Here is a 22,746-nt window from a genome sequence, read left to right as displayed (position 1 = left end):
GGTGATGTCACAGAACTGTCGCTTCTGGTTTTCCCTTGTTCTGCTCCTCTGAGAGAGCAGAACAACGGAAAGCAGCGACGCAGGTGTGAACCGATCCGAACTAAATCAGAATTCCATGCTAACAAAAATATATATCCAGGAACTGCGATGGCTGCAGTTTCCGGATATATTCTTTAGGCTTTCTTCACACATTTTTTGTGGCGTTTTCTCGGCCAGAACAATACATCTAAAAAAAAACTCAAGTGTTTTTGGAAAATGGTGCATGTGATTTTTGTGGCGTTTTTTGTAAACAGCATGCTTTTGTACCTGCGTTTTATTTAGATGCCATTCTCCCATTGAAAATTATATGATTCATAAATCATGTGTTGCATAGATACCTCCTTACAACACAATCTATTCTAGAAAAAACGCCATTATAAATACCATATAAAAGTTAAAAACACATTCACACTAGTTTTCTGGGGTAGTTGCCCATAGCTACCAGTCAGATTGCTTTTTTCATTTTCAAAAGGGCCTCTGAAAAATGAAAGCTTGAACCTAATTGGTTGCTATGGGCAACTACTCCAATTCTCCTTTGCACCGGTCTTGATAAATCTCCCCCAATGTTTGTAGTGTGTTCTATATTTCCCCATTGACTTCCAACTAACATCTGACCACAGTGTATTTTGCTGCAGAAAGTTCCATTAAAAACGCCACAAAAAAATGTGGCGTTTTAAAGAAAAAAAAAAACAAATAAAAAAAAAAAAACACGCTGCATGTGAAGCCAGCCTTAGTCAATCTCTAAAAGCAAAACTTTACAGTCTGAAGATGAAGGGTAAACCCCATAGATCACAAGCCAGTGGAAAGTGTCCAGCCCTAAAATGGTACAGTCCTATTGTTATTATGTTCTTACCTCTGGGGTGCAGGGGGGAGCTTCCACAGCTCAGTCTCATTACAATAGGGGCAAAAGCCAACCTGCCCTCCACACAATGCTTTCTCACACTGTCCAGTACTGAAAGAGGGAAGTGTATGTGCAGGTCACACAGGAACACAATGCTATGATTGTCCTGCAGAAACACACCGATGAAGTGATGAATAGCGCCATCTACATAAAAAGAATCATTATCACTAAAGAGCTCCGAGCAGCAGTCATTTCTAACCTGTATAGTATCAACTCCTGCCTGTAGTCCTGCTGACCTCTCAAAATTTCCGCTTCTCTTCAGATACTGATAACTGAAACAAAATAAAATGTCAGTATGAAGTCTATTCATAGGAAGGGATACCGTTAATATAAAAGCTTGCTTCCGATCATTGCCTTGTGCAGCATTAAATATTATCGTTGTCGGCAAACACATCTCCTTGTGTAAACAGGGAGACATGCTGCCGACATAATAGAAATGTATAGGGACGAGCAATCGTAGTAACAATCGCTCGTCCCCATACATTACTGATCATTGCTCCTCTTAAAAGGTGCAAACGAGCGCCGATCAACGAGCTGCCTCGTTCATCGGCGCTTGTTTTCACGGCCCATATCAGCCATGTAAGAGGACCTTAACAGTTACATATTGGCCCTTATGCAAAAAAAATCAGTGTTGCCCATAGACAGCACACAAATCGCAGGTTTAAAAGTCAAATAATAAATCAGATTTGGTTACTAAAGATAATTTTTTTATTTTTTTTTGCAGGAGCCCTAATATGTTATTTGCATACAATACATCATTGGAAATGTTTAATTGACATGTCTATAAATAGGATTTGTATAGACATCACACGCCAGGATCGGACAGTTATACAGTATTGAGTGGCGCTACATAGGCACTCATTATCTTCCTGCAGAAGTAGTTTGTTACAGATTGCAGACAATCCTTCTCCTGTGCAAAAACTATTTGATTGCCATGTTAGGCTGGGTTCACACGACCTATTTTCAGACGTAAACGAGGCGTATTATGCCTCGTTTTACGTCTGAAAATAGGGCTACAATACGTCGGCTAACATCTGCCCATTCATTTGAATGGATTTGCCGACGTATTGTGCAGACGACCTGTAATTTACGCGTCGCTGTCAAACGACTCAATGAACTTGAATTCAATGAAGAACAGCTCAAGATTACGGGTGTCAATGACGCCTCGCAAAATGCGAGGAGGAGCATTTACGTCTGAAATGACGGAGCTGTTTTCTCCTGAAAACAGTCTGTAATTTCAGACGTAAAAGCCAGTTATCGTGTGCACATACCCTAAAGCTCCCTCACTCATTAAACAAAAAAAATAAGTTCTTCAGCAGCTGCAGTGTGCAAAAAAACCTTAATATGCACCTTAGAGGCTGCAGATGATGCTTCTTGAAAAGAATGAGGGAGTTTCATGAATGGTAGACAGGAAAGTCCCTTTATTTCAAAAATGGGGTTTGCAGCAGCTGTTAAAAAGTATCATTTAGCCTCTACTATAAATTATAAAGAATATTGGGATGTGTGGTGATATTATTGTTTTGGTAACCAAATTTAATAGAAAAGAGAATTGCATGTGCACAAGGTTTGTAAAACATTTCGGTCCTTGAGAGCAAATAATGGGAAACAGCAGCTACACAAACCATTTAAAAAGGGGATGTACATTCAGGATATGGGATATTGGCCATATAGACATCACAGAAGGTGAGAGATCCACTAGTATTAGCCGGGGCAAAGACTCAATCTTCCAGACTTACAGGGGTTGTCCATGACCAGACCACTGATGACCCAGGTGTCAGACACGCACCGATGACCTATCCTGTGGATAGGTCATCAGTTGTCCGGTCGTGGACCACCACTTTAAAGCATTGATAAAGGGAGCCATGTAATACTACTTTTCTCCTGAGATGCCTCACAGAATGGGTTAGTCAATGATAGACAGCCCCTTTACATGCATACCAGAGCCAAGATCTGCTCTCATGGACTGAAATACTACACAATGAACGTCATAAATAAATACTAGTGCATACATCATGTGTCTGCAATGCCCATAACATTCAGTCAGATCATTTCTATAATTTGTATTTGCAAACAATGATTGTTTCAACTAACTTTGTATTAAAAAAAAAATGAATAAAATACAAGAAAAGCTTTTTACAATTGCTAGTCTTAAAAGCAAGAAATGTTTATGGAAAGTGATGAACAAGCAAATCTGCTGCCAGATATTGGCTCGCACAGTATTAAAAATGCATAAAACCATAACGAACCTAATTTGATTGTTATCGATTGCAAAACTTTTTGAAAATAAAATCTATAGCATCTGTGTAAGTATTGCCAACGATCTTATCAGCACTTTTAAGGATTGCTGCGCTTAAACAATAATGAAAAAACAGCCCCCCCACCCCCCAGTGCATAATATAAAGAATTGTTTTAAAGTTAAAAAAAACAAAAAATAAAATATTGTATACACAATAACAACAGATCTTCAATTCAGTGGGAAATGGGCCAGACCATTACAGCTAAGCTCAGACATCAGGAAGCAAATAAAAATTACTTTAATTGGTAGAGATTCTCCAGGAAGACAGAGCAAAATGAAAATCAGCATGCAACTCCAAATAATAAAAATCCCAACACGAAGTATATTATTACTTTGTATTTTAATCATCGGAGTCTTGTAATAGGCGGTCGCTAATAGGTTTTCTGCTTCGCTTGAAGTCTCACGAAATTATAAAGGCAGCTCTAATTTGAAGACAACCGGAGGACTAGTGTCTACATATATGTGTATGTAAAGTTGCTGCTGATTTGTGTAGCACCTTGAAGAAAATAATTTACACCGTTCAGCCATAACATTAAAACCACAGACAGGTGAAGTGTAGAACATTGATTATCTTGTTACAAAGGCGCCTGACAAGAGGTGGGATATATTAGGCAAGTGGTCAGCCAGTTCTTGAAGTGGATGCTTTGGAAGCAGGAAAAAAAAATAATAATAATTTAAAAAGAAATAAAATCAGCAAGCGCAAGGAGCTGAGCAACTTTGACAAGGGCCAAATTGTGATGGGTATAAGGCTAGGTTTAGAGCATCTCCAAAACGACGAGTCTTGAGGGGTGATCCCAGTATGCAGCGGTCAGAACAGCCCATCACAGCATGCTGCGTATGGTCAGAGCGTCCATACCGACCAGTCACCACTGAAAATGCCTATTATGGGCACATGAGCATGTGCAGAACTGGCCCATGAAGCAATCGAAGAAGGCGGCTCGGTCTGATGAATCCCATTTTCTTTAATATGCGGACATCCGGATACATATGTGTCGCTTACCTGGGGAAGACAGATCACCAGGATGCACTATAGGAAGAAGGGAAGACGGCGGAGGTAGTGTGATGTTCTGGGAAACCTTAGGTCCTGACCTTTATGTGGATATTACTTTGACACGTACCACCTACCTAATCATCACAGACCAAGCACTCCCCTTCATGGCAACGGTATTCCCTAACAGCCATGGTCTCTTTCAGCAGGATAATGCGCCCTGCCACGCTACAAAAATACTTTCGGAATGTTTTGAGGAAAATGACAAAGAATTCGAGGCGTTTACTTGGCATCCAATTTCCCTAGATCTCAATCCGATCGAGTATCTGTAGAATGTGCTGGAAAAACAAGTCCGATCTTTGGAGGTCTCACCTTGCAACTTACAGGACTTAAAGGATCTGCTGCTAATTTCTAGGTGCCTGATACCACAGGAACCTTCACAGGTTTTATGTGAGTCCATTGAATCGATGGGTCAGAGCAGTTTTGGTGGCAATAGTGGGACCTACCCAATATTAGGCAGTGGTTTTATTTTATGGCTAAACGGTGTGTGTGTGTGTGTGTGTGTGTGTGTGTGTGTGTGTGTGTGTGTGTGTGTGTATACAAACACATACACACATTATATATATATATATATATTTATTTATTTATTTTTAATTGTTTTTTTCCCAACCCCTTTGAGCTGGTTCTGAGCACAGTACTGTCACACTGTTCCTGTTCCTCACAGACTTGTCTAATTTCATACCAGGAGTCATGTTGCACTGCTCCTAGTCTACACGTACCATATACAAAGTTGTTTTTTCACATTACCATAAAGTGCTGACACATTTACTGCACCTCTAAATGCCCTGCCTTCACAAAGACAGCTGAAAGAAAGGTTACAAAGTTCTGTACTCCTGCAATTGGACAATCACTACAAACATGTCCTGCACATATCCATGGATGAGTCAAAAAGACCTCTCCTGGAAACAGTGAGAACAGGAATGACAAACATTAATCAAAGGAGCCTGACAGATACTGCAGAAAATCTTATTAGAGGGGAAGGGATGAGGGGGAGTGCGAGTCATGGAGGTGATGTGAATATGGATCTGGAGATCTATTAAACCTTGAAAAACTGCCAATTGCCCACAAATCTAATTCGTAGTCTCACAACTGGGGGTGCACTTTAAAATTCTACCAATATCCAAATTTAGACACAAGAATAAATGAGTAGAAAGTAAATATATGCTTGTTAGGAAACTAATCATTTACAGAGTAACCAGTAGCCAATACCTTGGCAGTTTAGCACGACGCAAAGCCTGTTCAACATCCATGTCCTCGCTGTCATAATCCACTAGGATGAGATTGAACTGGTCATCGTGCGTCTGGAGGTACAGAAACTCCAGATCATCGATCAGCTGTTGGACCCAACGTGCCTGGTTCTTAACTGCCACAACATAGAAAGGCAAAACAGAAAAAGATGAAAAAATAGGGCCAATATCAAAACATAAAGAGAAAGTAGAACATACCCAAACTAAGCATGCTTTAACACCACTGATGCATTTGCATTTATTACTAAAAACTGCAAAGCTTACAATACCCAGATGTTCTTGACTTTACTAGAAATTGTTTGTACAAGACTTCAAAAACTCATGGAACATTCTCAAAAACGAACATGAACAATTTGGTTGTCTATAGTTTACTGCAGGATTACTTTCTTCCATGTTGAGAATTTTAGTAGTTAACTGGAGTTAAATTTAGTGCAACATTTTTAAGGCTGCAATCTTCATTCCTTCATTTAAGGCCCCGGATATGCAGTTTGCAACCTGCTCCTGGTTTCAAACTTTTCTCACGTGATCTTATCCCTCCCGGTAATACATGCTGGATGTGCGGTTTGTGAGACCAGGATACTGCTGTAGTCACTAGCTCTTACGTATGTCAGCACAGCTTCATTCTCGTACTCCTTCTACAGCCCATGAGTGATGTACTCTCACGCGCTGACACAGACGCTGATGCTGTGTGTGTGTGTGTGTGTGTGTGTGTGTGTGTGAGTGTGATCTCTCAGCCTCAAGATTTTGCCATTGTCTTCTCTCTCTCTATACACTGATACAAACTGTGTTAATAATCTCTCCCCCTTTCAACTGAAGATCCTGTGGTGGGTTCTTTCCTCTCTCTTCACTGATGCTGCCTGTGTGAGCTCTCCTCCTGCAGACTCAGTGTGCTCTCCTCTACTACAGTACATTCTCCTCTCCTCCCTGCTGGTATCTCTTACACTGAGAGGAGAGGGGAGGCAGAGAGAGCAGATGACATCAGCCCTGAGTGACAGTAGCTAGGAGCAGTAGTGCAGGATCTATATCAGAAGCAGCAGCACAGCCAGCTATGTACTGGAGTTGCACATACTCTACAGCAGCAAAATGGTAGGACATTTTAAAAGAAGAGTATTTAGAAAGTTGCTCAATTTTGCATTTAGGAAGCAAATGAACAGTAAAAAAATATTGATGCAAAGGTGTTCATAGCTGTAACCAGATAAAGTGTGTTTGGCCTTTCATTTTAGACATTGCAAGTTCTTAGGATGCAATTATGTTCCACTAAACCAATATTTAAGATCTTCCAAGAGCCTAAGACCAACACCCCCCATCCACCCTCTTCTTGCAACTCAATGAGATTAGCTTCTTAAAAGGGTACTTGCAATATAAAAAACGGCTATAAAATGTGGAGAATCCCTTTAATCAAAGCAATGGATACATTTTTGTTCCACAAACAGACTATGTACATGGAAACTCGCCTTCCATAAAGTAGGATTTTCTATTTGTGAGACACATAGCTGGAACAAAGAATACAGCAAACTCTGCACTGTGCCTCCCCCCTACTGACCCATTTTATGATCTAACAGCAACTCACTGCTTAGAAACACAGAAATAGAACAGCAGAAATGTGATATTTGGCTGTGATCTGAAGACACAGCATTACACTGTATTCTCCAGACTGTTCCAATACATTCAGTCAATACCATTAACTATATATACTATATTACAATATACAATATAGAATTCTCAGTAGAACAACTAAACTGTTGTGGTCTTGACTACTTCTGCAACATGATCCCCAGAAACCATGGCAGCACTTCCAAAGAAAATGACCTTTATTCATCCATGCAACGTTTCAGCTCAAATAAGTCTTTCCCAAGCATAACCATAAGAAAGGCTCATTTGAGCTGAAACATCGCACGGGTGAATAAAAGGTCATTTTCTATGGAAGTGCTGCCTTGGCTTCTATATATCGTCTTGCGAGGGACCCCCTGTATCAAGTCTTGCAAGGCGTTTACCCTAAAAAGAATTTACTATATTTAGTGCTGCTACTTTTCTTTTCTGCAGTACTTGTGCAACATGACACTTTATCATCATCTGATGGCAATTTCTACGTGCAGCCTACGAAGCTTTGTGTTTAAATTTTTTTTTTATATATATATATATATATATATATTATTTTTTTAATAAACAATTTAAAATGTAATAAAAATTCAAATTATAATAAAGTCTCGCAAGGAAATACCAACTCACCAGGCACTACAAAGTGCACTGTGGCACGAGGATTCCAGTTCAAACTGACTGGGCGGCACAAGATTGGTTTAGTGTAAATGGAAGGACTGGGAGAAACTTCAGGTGGTTCTGCAGGAGGGCTTTCATCACTTTCCCCACCAGCACCACGGTGTAGTAGAAGATAAACGTACTCTGCCAGTCTCACTTTTTTACGTCCTTGCTCCTCCAGCTCGAGTTCTATGAGGTATCTGTTGCCCCTTGCAGAGTCACGACGCTTCTCCACATTGATTATGCGAAGTAAAGTGTAAATGCTAGAAGAGGGGATTGATAAGAAAATGATAAAAAAATTAACATGTACGTAAAAAATAAGGGACTGGTTCAAGCGAGAAATCCAGGTGATACCATGGAAACAGATACGCAAATGAATAAAGACAAAAATAATATGGTTCTCTCACCCTCCGTTCCTCTCATTGAGTTTTTCCATGTACTGAGCCACCACATCCACAGTTTCCGCTTCAGAAAGCTGCAGGTTACCGCTCACATTGCAACGAAGATCATTCCAATCTGACCTTAACATTTCAAAATCGACATTTCCTACACTAAATGTACGTTGCCAATTAATGGCATCTTCTGGCCAGGTTTGCCGAGGCTCTGCTTCCTCATAGCTATAGTCCTGTAATTCTTCTGCTGGGGCTTCTGAAGACAAGCTAAGTGAGGGAGGGCCGCCATGAAGACTAGGTGAGGTAGGGAGGGAAATTCCAGGGACTTCAGTTTGACCTTCCCAACTGAAAAGTCCAAGTTCTGAGGTATCAGGGGGAGTCCAAGGTCTAGATCGTCTTCCCCCATGAGACAGTTTTGGGGGTGTAGGGAGATGATGGCGCTCATGAACTCTAGAGGCTCTTCGTGGTTTAGGTTTAGGTAACAACATCCCAGGGAAGACTTGACCTCGAGACTTTCTAACTCCAGAGAGGAGACGAGTCACATATACTTTATCAGATTCTTGTTTATTTGAGTTCTTTGAGCTTTGTTTTACATTCTCTGCCTTGGTGGCGACCTCTATTTTGCTTTCGTCACTAGGCCTTACTTTTACATCGCCGTGTTTTTCTGTAACTTCTTGTAATTTCACACGTTTATCTCTCACCTCTGTTTTCTCGCCTCGCTTTCGAGCCTCTGACTTTCCTCTGACTCTTGCTCTACTGCCTGTATTTTTTCCCTTTGTCCTATGATCAATATAATTTCCTTCTCTTGTTCTTAGAACAGATTTTCCTCCAGTTGGTTCTGGATCATCTCCAATTCCTTGTCCACCAAGCAACGGCATTAAGCGTTTCCTACTTCCCCGGCGAGCAGAAGGTGGACTTTCCCTAGGTGCCCACAAGAGAGATCTGAGAGAGGACCTTGTGCTATAATTTATTATAGGCATAGATTCTAGAGAATCATTATAACGGATGTTGGTGTGCTGAGAAACCACAGGGGAGGGTGACATGGCATCAGTTGTCATCTCTTCCTTAACATTTTTCTTCAGTGAGATGCCAGGCAACAGTGAGTCATCCTCATCTTCATCCATGAAGTCTGAGAAAGTAAAATTATAAACTGAGGCAAGATTTGATAGAAAGTGTAGATGAAGAAAAAAATGCAACCAAAATACATTTTATCATGCATAAATATTTGTAATCAGTTACATATCAATTTAACAACTTTTCTCTAATATTCACTAAATGCCACATTAAAAAGGGGTATTCACAAAATCATAAATTATCACTTATCCACAGGATAAATTATCATTTTCTGATCACTGGGGGCCCAAGTGCTAGGACCCCCACCAATCGTGAGAATGGGGATCCCGAAACCCCATGTCCTCCTCACTGCACCCCCTGCAGAGAGGAGGAGCTTGAATGGAGCGGAGGTCGAGCATGCTCCCAGCCGCTCCATTTACGGTCTATGAGAATGACGGAAAGAGCTGAGCGCTGTACTCATCATTCCCATTAACTTTAAATGGAGTGCAGTCAAGCGGTCCCATTCAATGTCCTCCTCAACTGCGGTCGAGCAGTGAGGAGGATCTGGGGATTGGGATCCTCATTCACATGATTGGTGGGGGTCCTCGCGGTGGGGCCCCCAGCGATTAGAACATGATAATTTATGATTTTGGGAATACCACTTTAAGGCTATATTCACACAAACGTAGCCCACCTCAGAGGTGAAAAACTACAGTTCTCCATGTCAGAGGTGTCCCCCACAGACTACAGTCTATGGAGGGATGCGCGATACAGTCCTATTCTTCAACGGACCGTTCACACGCTCCGTTGAAACAACGGTTGTGTGAACAGCCCCATTGAAATACATGGGTCCGTGTGACGGCCGTTGTTTTAACGGCCGTCACACGGACGAGATTCACGTGCGTGTGAATGAGCCCTAAGAATTTCACACTGGCTAACGATCTATCTTATATAAGATTCAGATTACAATGAAATACTTAGAAGACGGGATCTAAAAGTCTGGAATTAGAATGCATTTAATTTGTTCATGCTCAGACAGCAGATTAAAAACAGACTGCCTCTATATAATACATCTTCACCCAAAACTGACCCTTACCCATGATTTACCATTATAAACTTACATTTACTTGGAATCGGTCATGTGAGATGTAAAGCTCTATTAGCGGCTACCTGAGCTTGCTAGTTTCAGATCACCGACAAGCAGCAGAATTTACTGCGGCAATGCCATGCCTCTCCACAGACTGGCAAATCATATTTTAAAATGAATGTCCATCCTTTAATACAATTCTTGTTAATCTAAATTGGTTCAAAGTTTTGTGTTGATTAACATCTTCATATATCTTTAAAGCAGTCAGAGCGCAGTTTTTTGGTTACAGAGCTCTAAATCCCCTCCACTGACATAGCTTTAAAAGAGAACATGTTGACCGATTGTTGCCACCGCCAGGGGAGCTTAGTGCATAATATCATACGTTAAACCAGTATTAAATCCTAAGCTTCCCTGCTGCAAGCGGACAACAGGCTATCTTTTAAAGCTATATCTGAGCAGGGGATTTGGAGCACTGTTTCAGAAAAACTTAGCTCCGACTGCTATAAAGACATATTAAGACATTGAAGGGGTTTTCCCATCAGAGACATTTAGGACAGATCCAAAGGATATGTCATAAACGTCAGATAGATGCAGGTTCCACCCCTGGGACTTGCACCTTTCTCTAGAACATGGTCTCCTAAACCTTGTTCTAGCTTCATGTGCTACGCTGTTTCCGTAACTCCCATAGAACTGAATAGTAGTTATGGAAACAGTGTAGCTCGCATGCGTCACTGCTTCCGTAACTGCCATTTACTACTATGGGAGTTACGGAAACCACGCAGCTCAGCGAGTTACGCTGTTTCCGCAATTCACGACCATCAGAAAGTGACGGGAGTCCGCGTGAGCACAAAAAGCTAGAAAGGGGATTAGGGGGCCCTGTTCTAGAGATAGGTGCGGGATGTTTTTCAACATCATCCTACACAATACAATATTTTTTTTCAGCAGCATGCAATCCATTTCAGGAAAATGTATATATCAAATGCACTGATGATTTATGACAATTTCATTGTTTCCTGAACAATCATATACATATATACACAATTGTGTACTGAAAATGGCACACACACGAACGAATACTAATACTTATGACAGTATCTGATCGTAGGATCGTGGCACCCCCGATCTGCTGTTTTTATGGAGTCGCGGCGCACATGTGAGCACTGCATCCTCTTCATTTATTTCCTGCTTTGTACTGCGACTCACCCACACACCTGTAGTGGCGGTTCACAGTGTTACAGCCTTCTCCCATTCACTTGAAAACAGACTTCTCACCTTCAAAACAGCGGATTGGCCTATTTTGAGGATAGGCCAACAATTTCTTGTCACTGGAAAACCCCTTAAACGATGACCCAGGAATATTTTAAAACATGAATGATAAATTGTACAAGCATTGCAAAGATCTGATGTTTATCCATTATATGGCATAAAAACCAAAAAGACTGTCTATGGGAAGCTCTAGAACAGTGGTGGTCAACCAATACATATTGGGGGCCTGAAATGTGGCCCTTTTAAGCCATCAGAGGGCTTTACTTCACATTTAGCCAGCCCTGGGACAATTCTAAAGTTGGCCATACACTTTAGAAAGCTGTCGGACGAACGTTCGCTATTCCTCCAAACTTCCCCATACACATGAATGCTCAGCTTGGCCGTTGTGTTCTCAATAGGAAGAAGTCGCTGACAGACACCTCTGGCAGCAGCTTATCTTCTTACAAACAAAAGGATTGGGCATGCAGAGATCCAGCAGCCCAATCCTGATCTTCCCCCAGTCAGGACTCTGCCATAAACAGCCGATGATCGGCGGGTTCGGACAATATTCTTCTAAATGTGTATGGCCACCTTAAGCCTAAAAACACATACAACTCAGGCACACAGCAGTGCTCGTGATATACTTTTTTTTGTTGTTGCAAAAAAACAGGTTTGGACTTTGAGGAAAAAAAAAAAAACTTAGCAAAACTGATTTTCTGTGATCTATTCTTGTTTTTCGCAAAACAAATGGAGTAAACATAGACTGTAAATATACCCATATATACACAAGCCCATATATAAACATACAGTACATATGCACGTACATATACACACACACTTGTGGAAATCGGAAAGACGGCACACTGCAGAACATAGGGATGAACAACTCTTCTTTTCTTTATGACTGGACAGAGTACTTGGAATACAGGAGCGCCCCAGTCTGATCATTACCCTACAGAAGCGGCCTTAACCCGGGGCTTGCGATGCACAGCAGGAACACCAGGGTGGCCAATTGGGCATCACTGCTCTATAGGGTGGCAAAAGCCAGCACATCACAAACCCCTCCCCTGTTCTTTCCACAGACCGCCAGCCTGTCTGACCAGACATCTGTTCCTGTTGGAGATCATTGCATGTTGATGTAATTTTTCACTGATTTATTTCACGGATTAAAAAGCCAAATCTGAATTAAAGGCTAAAAAAAAAATCTGCTCTTTATAATATAATGAATATTAAGGCATGTAAGAGCAAAACCTCGTACTTCTTTTGCATAGTAATTTGAAAGCTTTTGATCTTTACATCTATAAATACTGGTCAGTACAGATAAGTCCTCCTGTATTTATTTTTTAAATTTACTACTGCAGTTAAACCTATATCAAAATGGGAGAAAAAAAGTTATACACAAAAATAAGTACATTAAAAGTCCCATGATCCAGAATCCTCAGGACTGATGAGGTACTAGATTATTAGAAAGTGAGAACTATTGGAATACTTTAAACCACATACATTTTACATGTGTATATGCAGGATAATTTACATAGCACAATTACCCCCAACCTCCTGCTGGTTAATAGATTTCCACGACACAATTACCCACCTGGGTGATTTTCCCCAGTAATCCGCCAGGAAACTATATTTATTGCATGACGGATTACCAAAAATTCAGGATCGCTGGGTGCCGGATTAATAGAATTTTACGGTTTATGGATTAACCAAAACAAACAGCAATACAGTGTATAAAAGATCTTTCCAATGTCCATATTATAAATCACAGCGTCTGATTATACTGCCGCCAGAGGGCAAAATATCTCAATATCAGTAGTAATTAAAGTCAAAGAAATTCCACCTAGTAAGACTTAAAGAGATCCTCCAGTTTCACTGACAATATATAGAAAAATGATTATAGTGCAGGAGTGTTCACAATAATCGTTTTTCTAAATAACTTGTATTACCGTTTTGGCTTCTAACTACAGCACGGACTGTCTATAGTCCGTGCTGCCAGCGGCTCATAACTGCAGTAGGAGACAGAGCGTCCTGCTCATCTCAATAGCACCTGTGTGCAGAACGGCCGCCAGCGCCAGTGAAACTAGAGGTACACTTCAAGTTTTAAAGGGATTACCCAGGTATTTTAAATTAAGGATATTAGGATAGGCCATCAATAATAGATCGGTGGGGGTCCGACTCTCTGCACCCTCTTCATTGTTTATTTAGTTTTCCTTACGGTTCGTACTTGCACGTGCCGTTACATTCAAAGGTATTACACCACTGTCCTATTCAAGTAACTTGGATAGTGGTGCAATACCATGCACAGCCACTTACAAATGTAACAGCGCGTTCAAGTACAAACAAGAAGGAAATCATGTAAACAATAAAGAGGTTGCGGCGCTCAAAGTACTGCCACGAACTGTTCAAACAGTTGATCGGCAGGGGTGCCGAGAGTCAGACCCCCACCAATCGAATATTGATTACTTATACCATCGATAGGCGATCACTTTTAAAAATCCTACAGTTAAAATATCCCAAAGACACTAGAACAAATATATGACAGGTGAGTCTAGGCTAAGAGGATAGAATGTCTGGATTAAAAGTGCTTTTCACATACTCACTTCGTACGGTATATTGCAATACTATCAAATCTGACACTCTTCAGCTATAAATTAATGGTACAGCAGTGGCAAAGAATAAAATGGCAAGGAACACTTCGAAAAGGGCACGAGTCATGATTTCTCAAATGCCCGTGAAGAGTGGAAAACAGGGTATATTAGTAACATTCTGTACATACGCTGACGATTGAAGAAGAGAAATGGCATTTGGGGAGAATCATCGTCATCCATTTTCATATACTTATAGAATCCAAACCTTAGGGAACAAAAACATAAAATTATATTCTGTTGTACTATATGCGTGACTACAGTGACAGTGACTATAAAGGAAGCAGGACTGTGGCTTTGAAACATGGTCATTTTTGGGAAGGAGGAAAGAATATATGTAGTGTATCAGAGCCAAGAGACAGGTCAGTACAAGCCACAAAGAACTTACTTCTCCAAGTACACTGGGGACTCTCGGTAGAAGCATCTGTTTTCTGTTTCCATATGGGTAAGGCGTGTAAAATCATTTGGGTAGACGAAAGTGAGGTAAACCTAAAAAAAAAAAAATATATATATATAAAAACAGCAATACAGCAATGAAATGGGATAAAATATATAATAAAAAAGAAAAAAAAAAAAAGAAGAGTGCTTACACCTTCTGTGAAAGGGGCAATACATGACAAAAAAAGGGCATTTAAAAAATACAAATCTGAGGGTACAGCTGTAGCCTTTGTAAAATATAAAGAGCTTAATAAAATCCGTAAAAATGTAATAAAATTAGCAAAAATACAAAACGAAAGGCAGGTGGCCAAGGATAGTAAAACAAATCCTAAAAAATTCTTCAAGCATATAAATGCAAAAAAGCCAAGGTCTGAACATGTAGGACCCCTAGATAATGGTAATGGGGAGTTGATCACAGGGGATCAAGAGAAGGCAGAGTTACTAAATGGGTTCTTTAGCTCTGTATATACAACAGAAGAAGGAGCAGCTGATGTAGCCGGTGCCAGTGCTGTTAATATATCAGTTGATATACTGAATTGGATGAATGTAGAGATGGTCCAAGCTAAATTAAATAAAATAAATGTGCACAAGGCCCCAGGACCAGATGGGTTACACCCTAGAATTCTTAAAGAGCTTAGTTCAGTTATTTCTGTCCCCCTTTTCATAATATTCAGAGAATCTCTAGTGACTGGTATAGTGCCAAGGGACTGGCGCAGGGCAAATGTGGTGCCTATTTTCAAAAAGGGCTCTAGGTCTTCCCCGGGTAATTATAGACCAGTAAGCTTAACATCCATCGTGGGGAAAATGTTTGAGGGGCTATTGAGGGACTATATACAGGATTATGTGACAATAAATAGCATTATAAGTGACAGCCAGCACGGTTTTACTAAGGACAGAAGTTGTCAAACTAACCTAATCTGTTTTTATGAAGAGGTGAGCAGAAGTCTAGACAGAGGGGCCGCTGTGGATTTAGTGTTTTTGGACTTTGCAAAGGCATTTGACACTGTCCCCCATAGACGCCTAATGGGTAAATTAAGGACTATAGGTTTAGAAAATATAGTTTGTAATTGGATTGAGAATTGGCTCAAGGACCGTATCCAGAGAGTTGTGGTCAATGACTCCTACTCTGAATGGTCCCCGGTTATAAGTGGTGTACCCCAGGGTTCAGTGCTGGGACCACTATTATTCAACTTATTTATTAATGATATAGAGGATGGGATTAATAGCACTATTTCTATTTTTGAAGATGACACCAAGCTATGTAATATAGTTCAGACTATGGAAGATGTTCATGAATTACAGGCAGATTTAAACAAACTAAGTGTTTGGGCGTCCACTTGGCAAATGAAGTTTAATGTAGATAAATGTAAAGTTATGCATCTGGGTACCAACAACCTGCATGCATCATATGTCCTAGGGGGCGCTACACTGGCGGATTCACTTGTTGAGAAGGATCTGGGTGTACTTGTAAATCATAAACTCAATAACAGCATGCAGTGTCAATCGGCTGCTTCAAAGGCCAGCAGGATACTGTCGTGTATTAAAAGAGGCATGGACTCACGGGACAGGGATGTAATAATGCCACTTTACAAAGCATTAGTGAGGCCCCATCTAGAATATGCAGTTCAGTTCTGGGCTCCAGTTCATAGAAAGGATGCCCTGGAGTTGGAAAAAATACAAAGAAGAGCAACGAAGCTAATAAGGGGCATGGAGAATTTAAGTTATGAGGAAAGATTGAAAGAATTAAACCTATTTAGCCTTGAAAAAAGACGACTAAGGGGGGACATGATTAACTTATATAAATATATTAATGGCACATACAAAAAATATGGTGATATCCTGTTCCTTGTAAAACCCGCTCAAAAAACAAGGGGGCACTCCCTCCGTCTGGAGAAAAAAAGGTTCAAGCTGCAGAGGCGACAAGGCTTCTTTACAGTAAGAACGGTGAATTTATGGAATAGTCTACCGCAGGAGCTGGTCACAGCAGGGACAGTAGATGGCTTTAAAAAAGGGTTAGATAATTTCCTAGAACAAAAAAATATTAGCTCCTATGTGTAGAAATTTTTCCTTCCCTTTTCCCTTCCCTTGGTTGAACTTGATGGACATGTGTCTTTTTTCAGCCGTACTAACTATGTAACTATGTAACTATGTATATGCAGTGAAAGTTATTCAGCGTTCACTTACAAACTGCAGGCCTTGGTAACGGGCTATGGGAAAATCCTTTACCACATAAGTGGGGTTGTATGCACAGGGAACCAGCACATTCTCCACTTTGGATTGTTCAATCATAGGGACTGCAGAGAGATGTTAGGTGTTATACTCCACATACAGAAGAATGTTATACAAGCGGCTAGGTAGAGATTTTTGCTCTAATAATTTCTAGTAAAATAAAAATGTGAAACAACTTCATTTTAATGGATTTGCCTCATCAACCGTTCGTTAATTTACTGTTTCCCACTCACACACCACGTCCTAATCTCACCCTCTTTCTGTGGGTGTCCCACAAGGCTCTGTCCTGGGGCCCTTGCTCTCCTCAAGGGGGAATTTATTAAGATTGGCGTTTCATACGATAGTCTTAATATAAAGCAATTTGGAGTAAAATGTGCCTAATTTATTAAAAGGCGCGCGTCTGTTAAGTAGTTAAGCGCATCTCTGGCCGCTAGCGCACCAGAATGTGAAGTCTTGCGCCAGTTTCTGACTCCGCCTCTTCCACAAAGCCCCATTCACTTTTTATGAAAAGTGGCACGAGCAGCGCAAATGGCACAAAACTCGCAATTGTTACCGCAAATTTCTAGCGTATACAATTTTTTGAATTCCCCCTATATATTTAGTCTAGTACAGCTCATAAAATCCAATAGCTTTAAATACTTTTTCGCTGATGACACTCAAATGAACCTGCTTGTACATGCCCTCATCATGTCCCGTCTAGAAAACAGCAACATCCTCCTCTGTGGCCTCCTATCTAACTCTTCTGCTCCTCTTCAATCCATCCTCAAAGCCGCTGCCCAGTTTATTTACCGGTCCTCTTGTTCCTCTACTGCTTCTCCTCTGTGCCAGTCCCTTCACTGGATACCCATTGCCCAATAAATTCAGTTCAAAATACGAATCAGGACATACAGGGTAGTCTACAACCTGTCCTCCATTGACCTCACCTACTGTCTCCTTGCCTTGTCAGCTGGGCCCTCACTCCTCCTGTACTAGTCGGTCGATCAGAAAACTCATGTGTATTGTGCTTAAATGTTATGTATTAAAGCCCTCTATATTTTATATGTTCAGGACCCTGGAATTAATGCCACTTATAAATAAATAGAAGCAATGTAACAAATGACTAAGGTCTAGTTCACATCTACATCTCCATTAGGGGCATCCGTTGCAGATTCTGGCGAAAACATCAGAAGAAATAGATTCCATTGATTCAGATTTTATTAAAACCAGTCGTCCCGAGGGAAAACTGATGGAACCCATTAAAGTCAATAAGTTTCATCGGCCCCCAATGGTGTCCGTGGTGCAACAGAACCGGCGCTTCCGGTTATTCCCTTGTTCTGCTCCTCGGACAGAGAAGAACACCAGAATACCGAATTCAGATATGAATATAGCCTAATGTTACTTAAGACGCAGGTCATTTAGATACTTTGAAAAAAAGTGTAATGGTAAGAGATATTTTATTAATAAATTAATTTGTCCGTTCATACGGGACAGGTGCCTTGTGGAGAAGCTGAGCCTCCTGGGACTCCCAGTTTTGGGAGAGTCACTAAAACTGCAAGGAAATTTAGGTATTGAAGGGGTTATTTGGGACTTTTGAAAATTCGAAGCAGGGCAGGGGATGGCATTACATAATAAAGTAGCAGATACCTACATCCTGAAGGGCGCACCGCTCCAGCGCTGAGGTTCAATTAGCCTCTGCTCCGGTCCCAGAGGATCCTGCAGTGGTCACAAGCCTTTCAGTCACATGCCACTGAGGTAAGCGCTTGGTCGGGACTGAAGTGGCAGAGAACAGGACCTTAGAGCTGGAGGCACTTGGGGGGTAGGTATCTGTCTATTATGTGATGCCATCCCCTGCCCTGCTGCCAATTTTGAGAAGTCACGGATAACCCTTTTAAGTATTACACTGTGACCATTAAAAATCGTGGTTCTCCACTGTGGACTTTTTGAGTGAAAGCCCTTGTTTGCAGAGGCTCTTTGCTTCGGCCAAAAGAGGGTGGGCTCCGTACCCCAAAATTCCCTTAATAGGAGAACTAGAAACAGAATATTTATATTAAAACAATCCTTTTAAAAGGGCTTATCCAGTTTATAAAACCCATTTTCATATACCCAATTATGGAATTCTTAGTTGGCTAGAGTGGTGAGCGTCTACAAAAAGAGACTCTCGCTCTGGAGGACTTGTCCTGTATCACACTGACAAGACATTGATATGAATGGGCACTGTGTATTGGTTAATTTCTCCTTTGGTGGCGCTGCAGACATATGGATCACTTACTGCCATTTTCCCCATGGATTACAGAGGATTGCTGGGGATCCCAGCAGGCGGGACACTGTGATCACCTTATTCTCAAGAGACATTTCATAGTAAAAACTTGCATTCTCCATAAAATAACACTGCTGGAGCATCTTTTCTTAGCACTTATTTACTACAAGAAACATGTCCGGAGAGCAGACAGCTCCTCTTTAAGTATATCTGTTTACACTTTGGACTGTAACATTAGAACAAATAGTATTTGCACCACAATTTTAAAAATCCCTCTATTGATTTTGCGGATTTCAGTGCACTTTGACCTACCTGTAAAACACTACATTATGTAACACTTACTCATATAAAAAGTGTCTCGATGATCTGGTCTCAAGATATCAACAGTGGGTTCCTCTCTGGCCAAGCGATGGTCAATCACACTGGAAAATGTTTGTGGGATGTGGGAGATCTCATTCATTTTATAAGCCGTCTCATCTATAAGAGAAAAACTTGCTGAGGAAGATCCAAAGCACATCAGAAATTCTGTAATAGCAGATTATATACATCATTGACTTACCTGCATATAAAGACAAGTATTGAGAGTCCACAATTTCAAACCTCATCCCTGGGAGAGAAAGGCGCCACTAAAAATACAGATTAAAAAAAAAAATATAAATATATATATATATATATATATATATATATATATATATATATATATCGATATATTAAAATGAGAACCCCACAGAAGAGCACCCCATATACATAGGCTTTTAGGAGACTATAAGTATGACTTGGGAAAAGGGGGGTAGAAGGTTGTGCTTAAAGGAGCATTCTAATCAGAGACAATCCCCATCAGTTGGCGGCCCCTGGCGTGATTAGCAGACCACCCCGAATACCACTCTGGGCAAACAGCTGATTTAGCCAGGGGGTGGCCACAGCAAGCTAGGCATTTTTCCTGCAGGAAATTATAGTATTACAAAGAAGCCATTCAGATGACTGGCTGTCTTTGCAATGATGGCTGGAGTCCACCAGAACAGGAGCCACTAGTTCAAAAACGAGGCCCTCCCTCCATTATGTCAATATGCTCGAACAAGACATACAGACAGGGGTTGTCTTTATAAAACTCCTTTAACTTCGGGAAGAAAAACCGCCTATTACATTATAGAAACCTTAAATTTGGTGTAGACCTCAAAACTTTCTCAACTTGTTGTGGGAATAGATTTCGATACTTACAGCTACTTCCACATGGTCAGAGCCTCGATCATCTTGCTTGTGAAGAAGCTCAAAGTAATATCGACGAGAACTCATCAATCTGATAAAAAGGAGATTGAGTGTATTAACTCTCCTACATAATACTATTACAGGAACAGTAACTATTTAATCACATTAAAAAACAGTTGAATAAAAAGGTTTATAATTATGTTGGTCTGCTACCCAGGTGACATAGGCTGATTGATAACCACTAATGGTAGCCATTACATTGCTCACTGTGGTTGCCACCAAACTCTCCAAAAATCCATATACATTTTGATTATAGCGTTACTATACATTCTTCCTCCCAGTTCCCTATTTTCTTCTACTCTGGCTGTGTAAGTATCCTTAAGTTAATAAACTAGAACAGGGTTCCTTAACTGGTGGACTGCGGTCTGAACCCGAACCACGGATGGCAGTTGTCCAGACCAGTGGAGTTGCGGGGCGGATCCCCGGGTGACTGCCACATTCAACTGTATCAGGTTCCTCAGCACGCAGATACAATTGAATACAATGGCGGAGCAGGGAGCTATCAGCTCCGTTCTCAACTATTTACTAGAATACAGGCCACGTTAGTCCTGCAGCATATAAGACGCTGGAACAGGATCCCTGAGTAATAACGTCACTGCATCACGCTGGACTACGGAAAAGGTCCCATCTCGGCGTCTCATGGGCTGCAGGCTATGTGAGTACAAGTTTTTTTTATTTGTTTAGGGGCACTATGTCTTAATGGGGACACTATGTACAGGGGGCATTGTGTGGCACTGTCTACAAGTAGCACTATGTGTGGCACTATCTACAGGGGGAACTGTGTGGGTGGCACTCTCTACAAAAGGCATTGTGGCAGATAAGCCTCGGACTTCGGCTACATATCCATGGGTCGGAATTGCCTATGGCAAATCCAACCCATATGAATTGTGTTCATACATATGGCAAATCCAACCCGTATGTTGGTGTTCAGCTCGGACCTTCACCTGATAGCAGACCCAGATAAATCGACCTTCACTAAAAATAGTTAAGTTCCCCTGAACTAGAAGATTCTATGGAGACCTTTTTTCCCATTCATTTTTTTTACTAAATATATTGCTTAAACTAACTATAGTCCAAACCTTAAAATATTTTTTTTGTAGCTCATGGGTAGAAACAGTTCTGAGCAAAAGATGCACTTATATCTGGGATGTACCTCTGTGGCAAAACTCTATGGCAAGAAAGATAAAGCTGTATAATGATGTAATTACTGAAACACACATAAAACTTGCAATAAAGAATATAATGAAGCCAATAAATTCTCTTTAGAATAAAAGTTATTGAGTTCTCGAGTTGTGAATGAACCCTTTCAGCAAATTAAATGTGAACAGCAGTGGAAGTTTTTCTTTAGCCCTGTCTATTAGAAAACCAATCCATCTCCATTCCAAACACCATCTGACAATGGAATGGAGTGGTAGAGATAAGGGTGGGATTGGAATTTAACGAATAAGGTCTTATCTCCCGGGACAACGCGACATTATTTATTTTGACTGGTCGCTGCTACTACAGAAAGCATTTAAATTATGTCATTTTGTATCAAATTGTGCCAAAACAGTATTTCCAGACCCTGCTGGATCTTAAAGCTGACCATACACATTAAGGACCTCTTACATGGCCCGACATGGGCCGTGTAAACGAGCACCGATCAACGAGATAGTTTGTTGATCGGCGCTCATTTGATCCTTCCACAAGGAGCTATGTATGGGCATGAGAATTTGTTACTACCATCACTTGTCCCCATGCATTACCATCATGTCGGAAGCACGTCTCCCGGTTTACACAGGGAGATGTCCTGCCAACAATAATATTTCTTGCAGCGTAAACTATAAAATTGGCCGATGAACGATGAATTTCCTTAAAGTGAAGAAAAGGTACTGATAATAACACATTTTTGTCCATAATGTGGATCTGTCATCATACGATGGTAGCCATCAATAACCCTGGTGAAGAGCGCTCCCCTCATGAACACAGCGGACTTATAACTTTGAGTCTGCAGTATTCTTGGTTAGCTGCTATGTGCAAAACGGCAGAAATGTTTTTTTGTGTCTTTTGAGGTAATAGTGCAGCGGACCTTTCCCCATACAGTACCGTCCTTACAGGAGAGCAAAGTATGATAACAAATCCGATTTATAAATAACAATTTGTTAGTAAAGGAATACTAAACATAGAAAATTCACACACAAAACAATATCCCAGTAACTCCTCTCTTAGGCTATGTTCACACGGGGTCTTTTGCCGAGTTTTTTGACGCGGAAACCGCGTCGCAAAACTCGGCAGAAACGGCCCGAGAACGCCTCCCATTGATTTCAATGGGAGGCGTCGGCGTCTTTTTCCCGCGAGCAGTAAAACTGCCTCGCGGGAAAAAGAA

The 22,746-nt window shown here is 40.9% G+C and overlaps 1 protein-coding gene across 2 annotated transcripts in view; it reads right to left on the bottom strand.

Annotated features, from left to right (window-relative positions):
- B4GALNT4 (beta-1,4-N-acetyl-galactosaminyltransferase 4) overlaps positions 1-22,746 on the bottom strand; it is a 60,770-nt gene that overhangs the window by 12,747 nt on the left and 25,277 nt on the right. For both annotated transcript variants that reach the window (XM_075837613.1, XM_075837612.1), the window contains exons 9-19: positions 20,334-20,412; positions 19,675-19,741; positions 19,458-19,592; positions 16,835-16,944; positions 14,601-14,701; positions 14,344-14,420; positions 8,195-9,308; positions 7,761-8,050; positions 5,494-5,647; positions 1,140-1,212; positions 893-1,046 (exon numbers count right to left, since the gene is read on the bottom strand). In XM_075837613.1, the coding sequence (XP_075693728.1) occupies positions 893-1,046; positions 1,140-1,212; positions 5,494-5,647; positions 7,761-8,050; positions 8,195-9,308; positions 14,344-14,420; positions 14,601-14,701; positions 16,835-16,944; positions 19,458-19,592; positions 19,675-19,741; positions 20,334-20,412 (2,354 nt within the window). The remainder of the gene's footprint in view (positions 1-892; positions 1,047-1,139; positions 1,213-5,493; positions 5,648-7,760; positions 8,051-8,194; positions 9,309-14,343; positions 14,421-14,600; positions 14,702-16,834; positions 16,945-19,457; positions 19,593-19,674; positions 19,742-20,333; positions 20,413-22,746) is intronic.

Source organism: Rhinoderma darwinii, chromosome 9, assembly GCF_050947455.1.
Source record: "Rhinoderma darwinii isolate aRhiDar2 chromosome 9, aRhiDar2.hap1, whole genome shotgun sequence".
Taxonomy (NCBI): domain Eukaryota; kingdom Metazoa; phylum Chordata; class Amphibia; order Anura; family Rhinodermatidae; genus Rhinoderma; species Rhinoderma darwinii.
The sequence above is the reverse complement of the archived record's forward strand: the minus strand, read 5'-3'. Positions and strand labels throughout refer to the sequence as shown.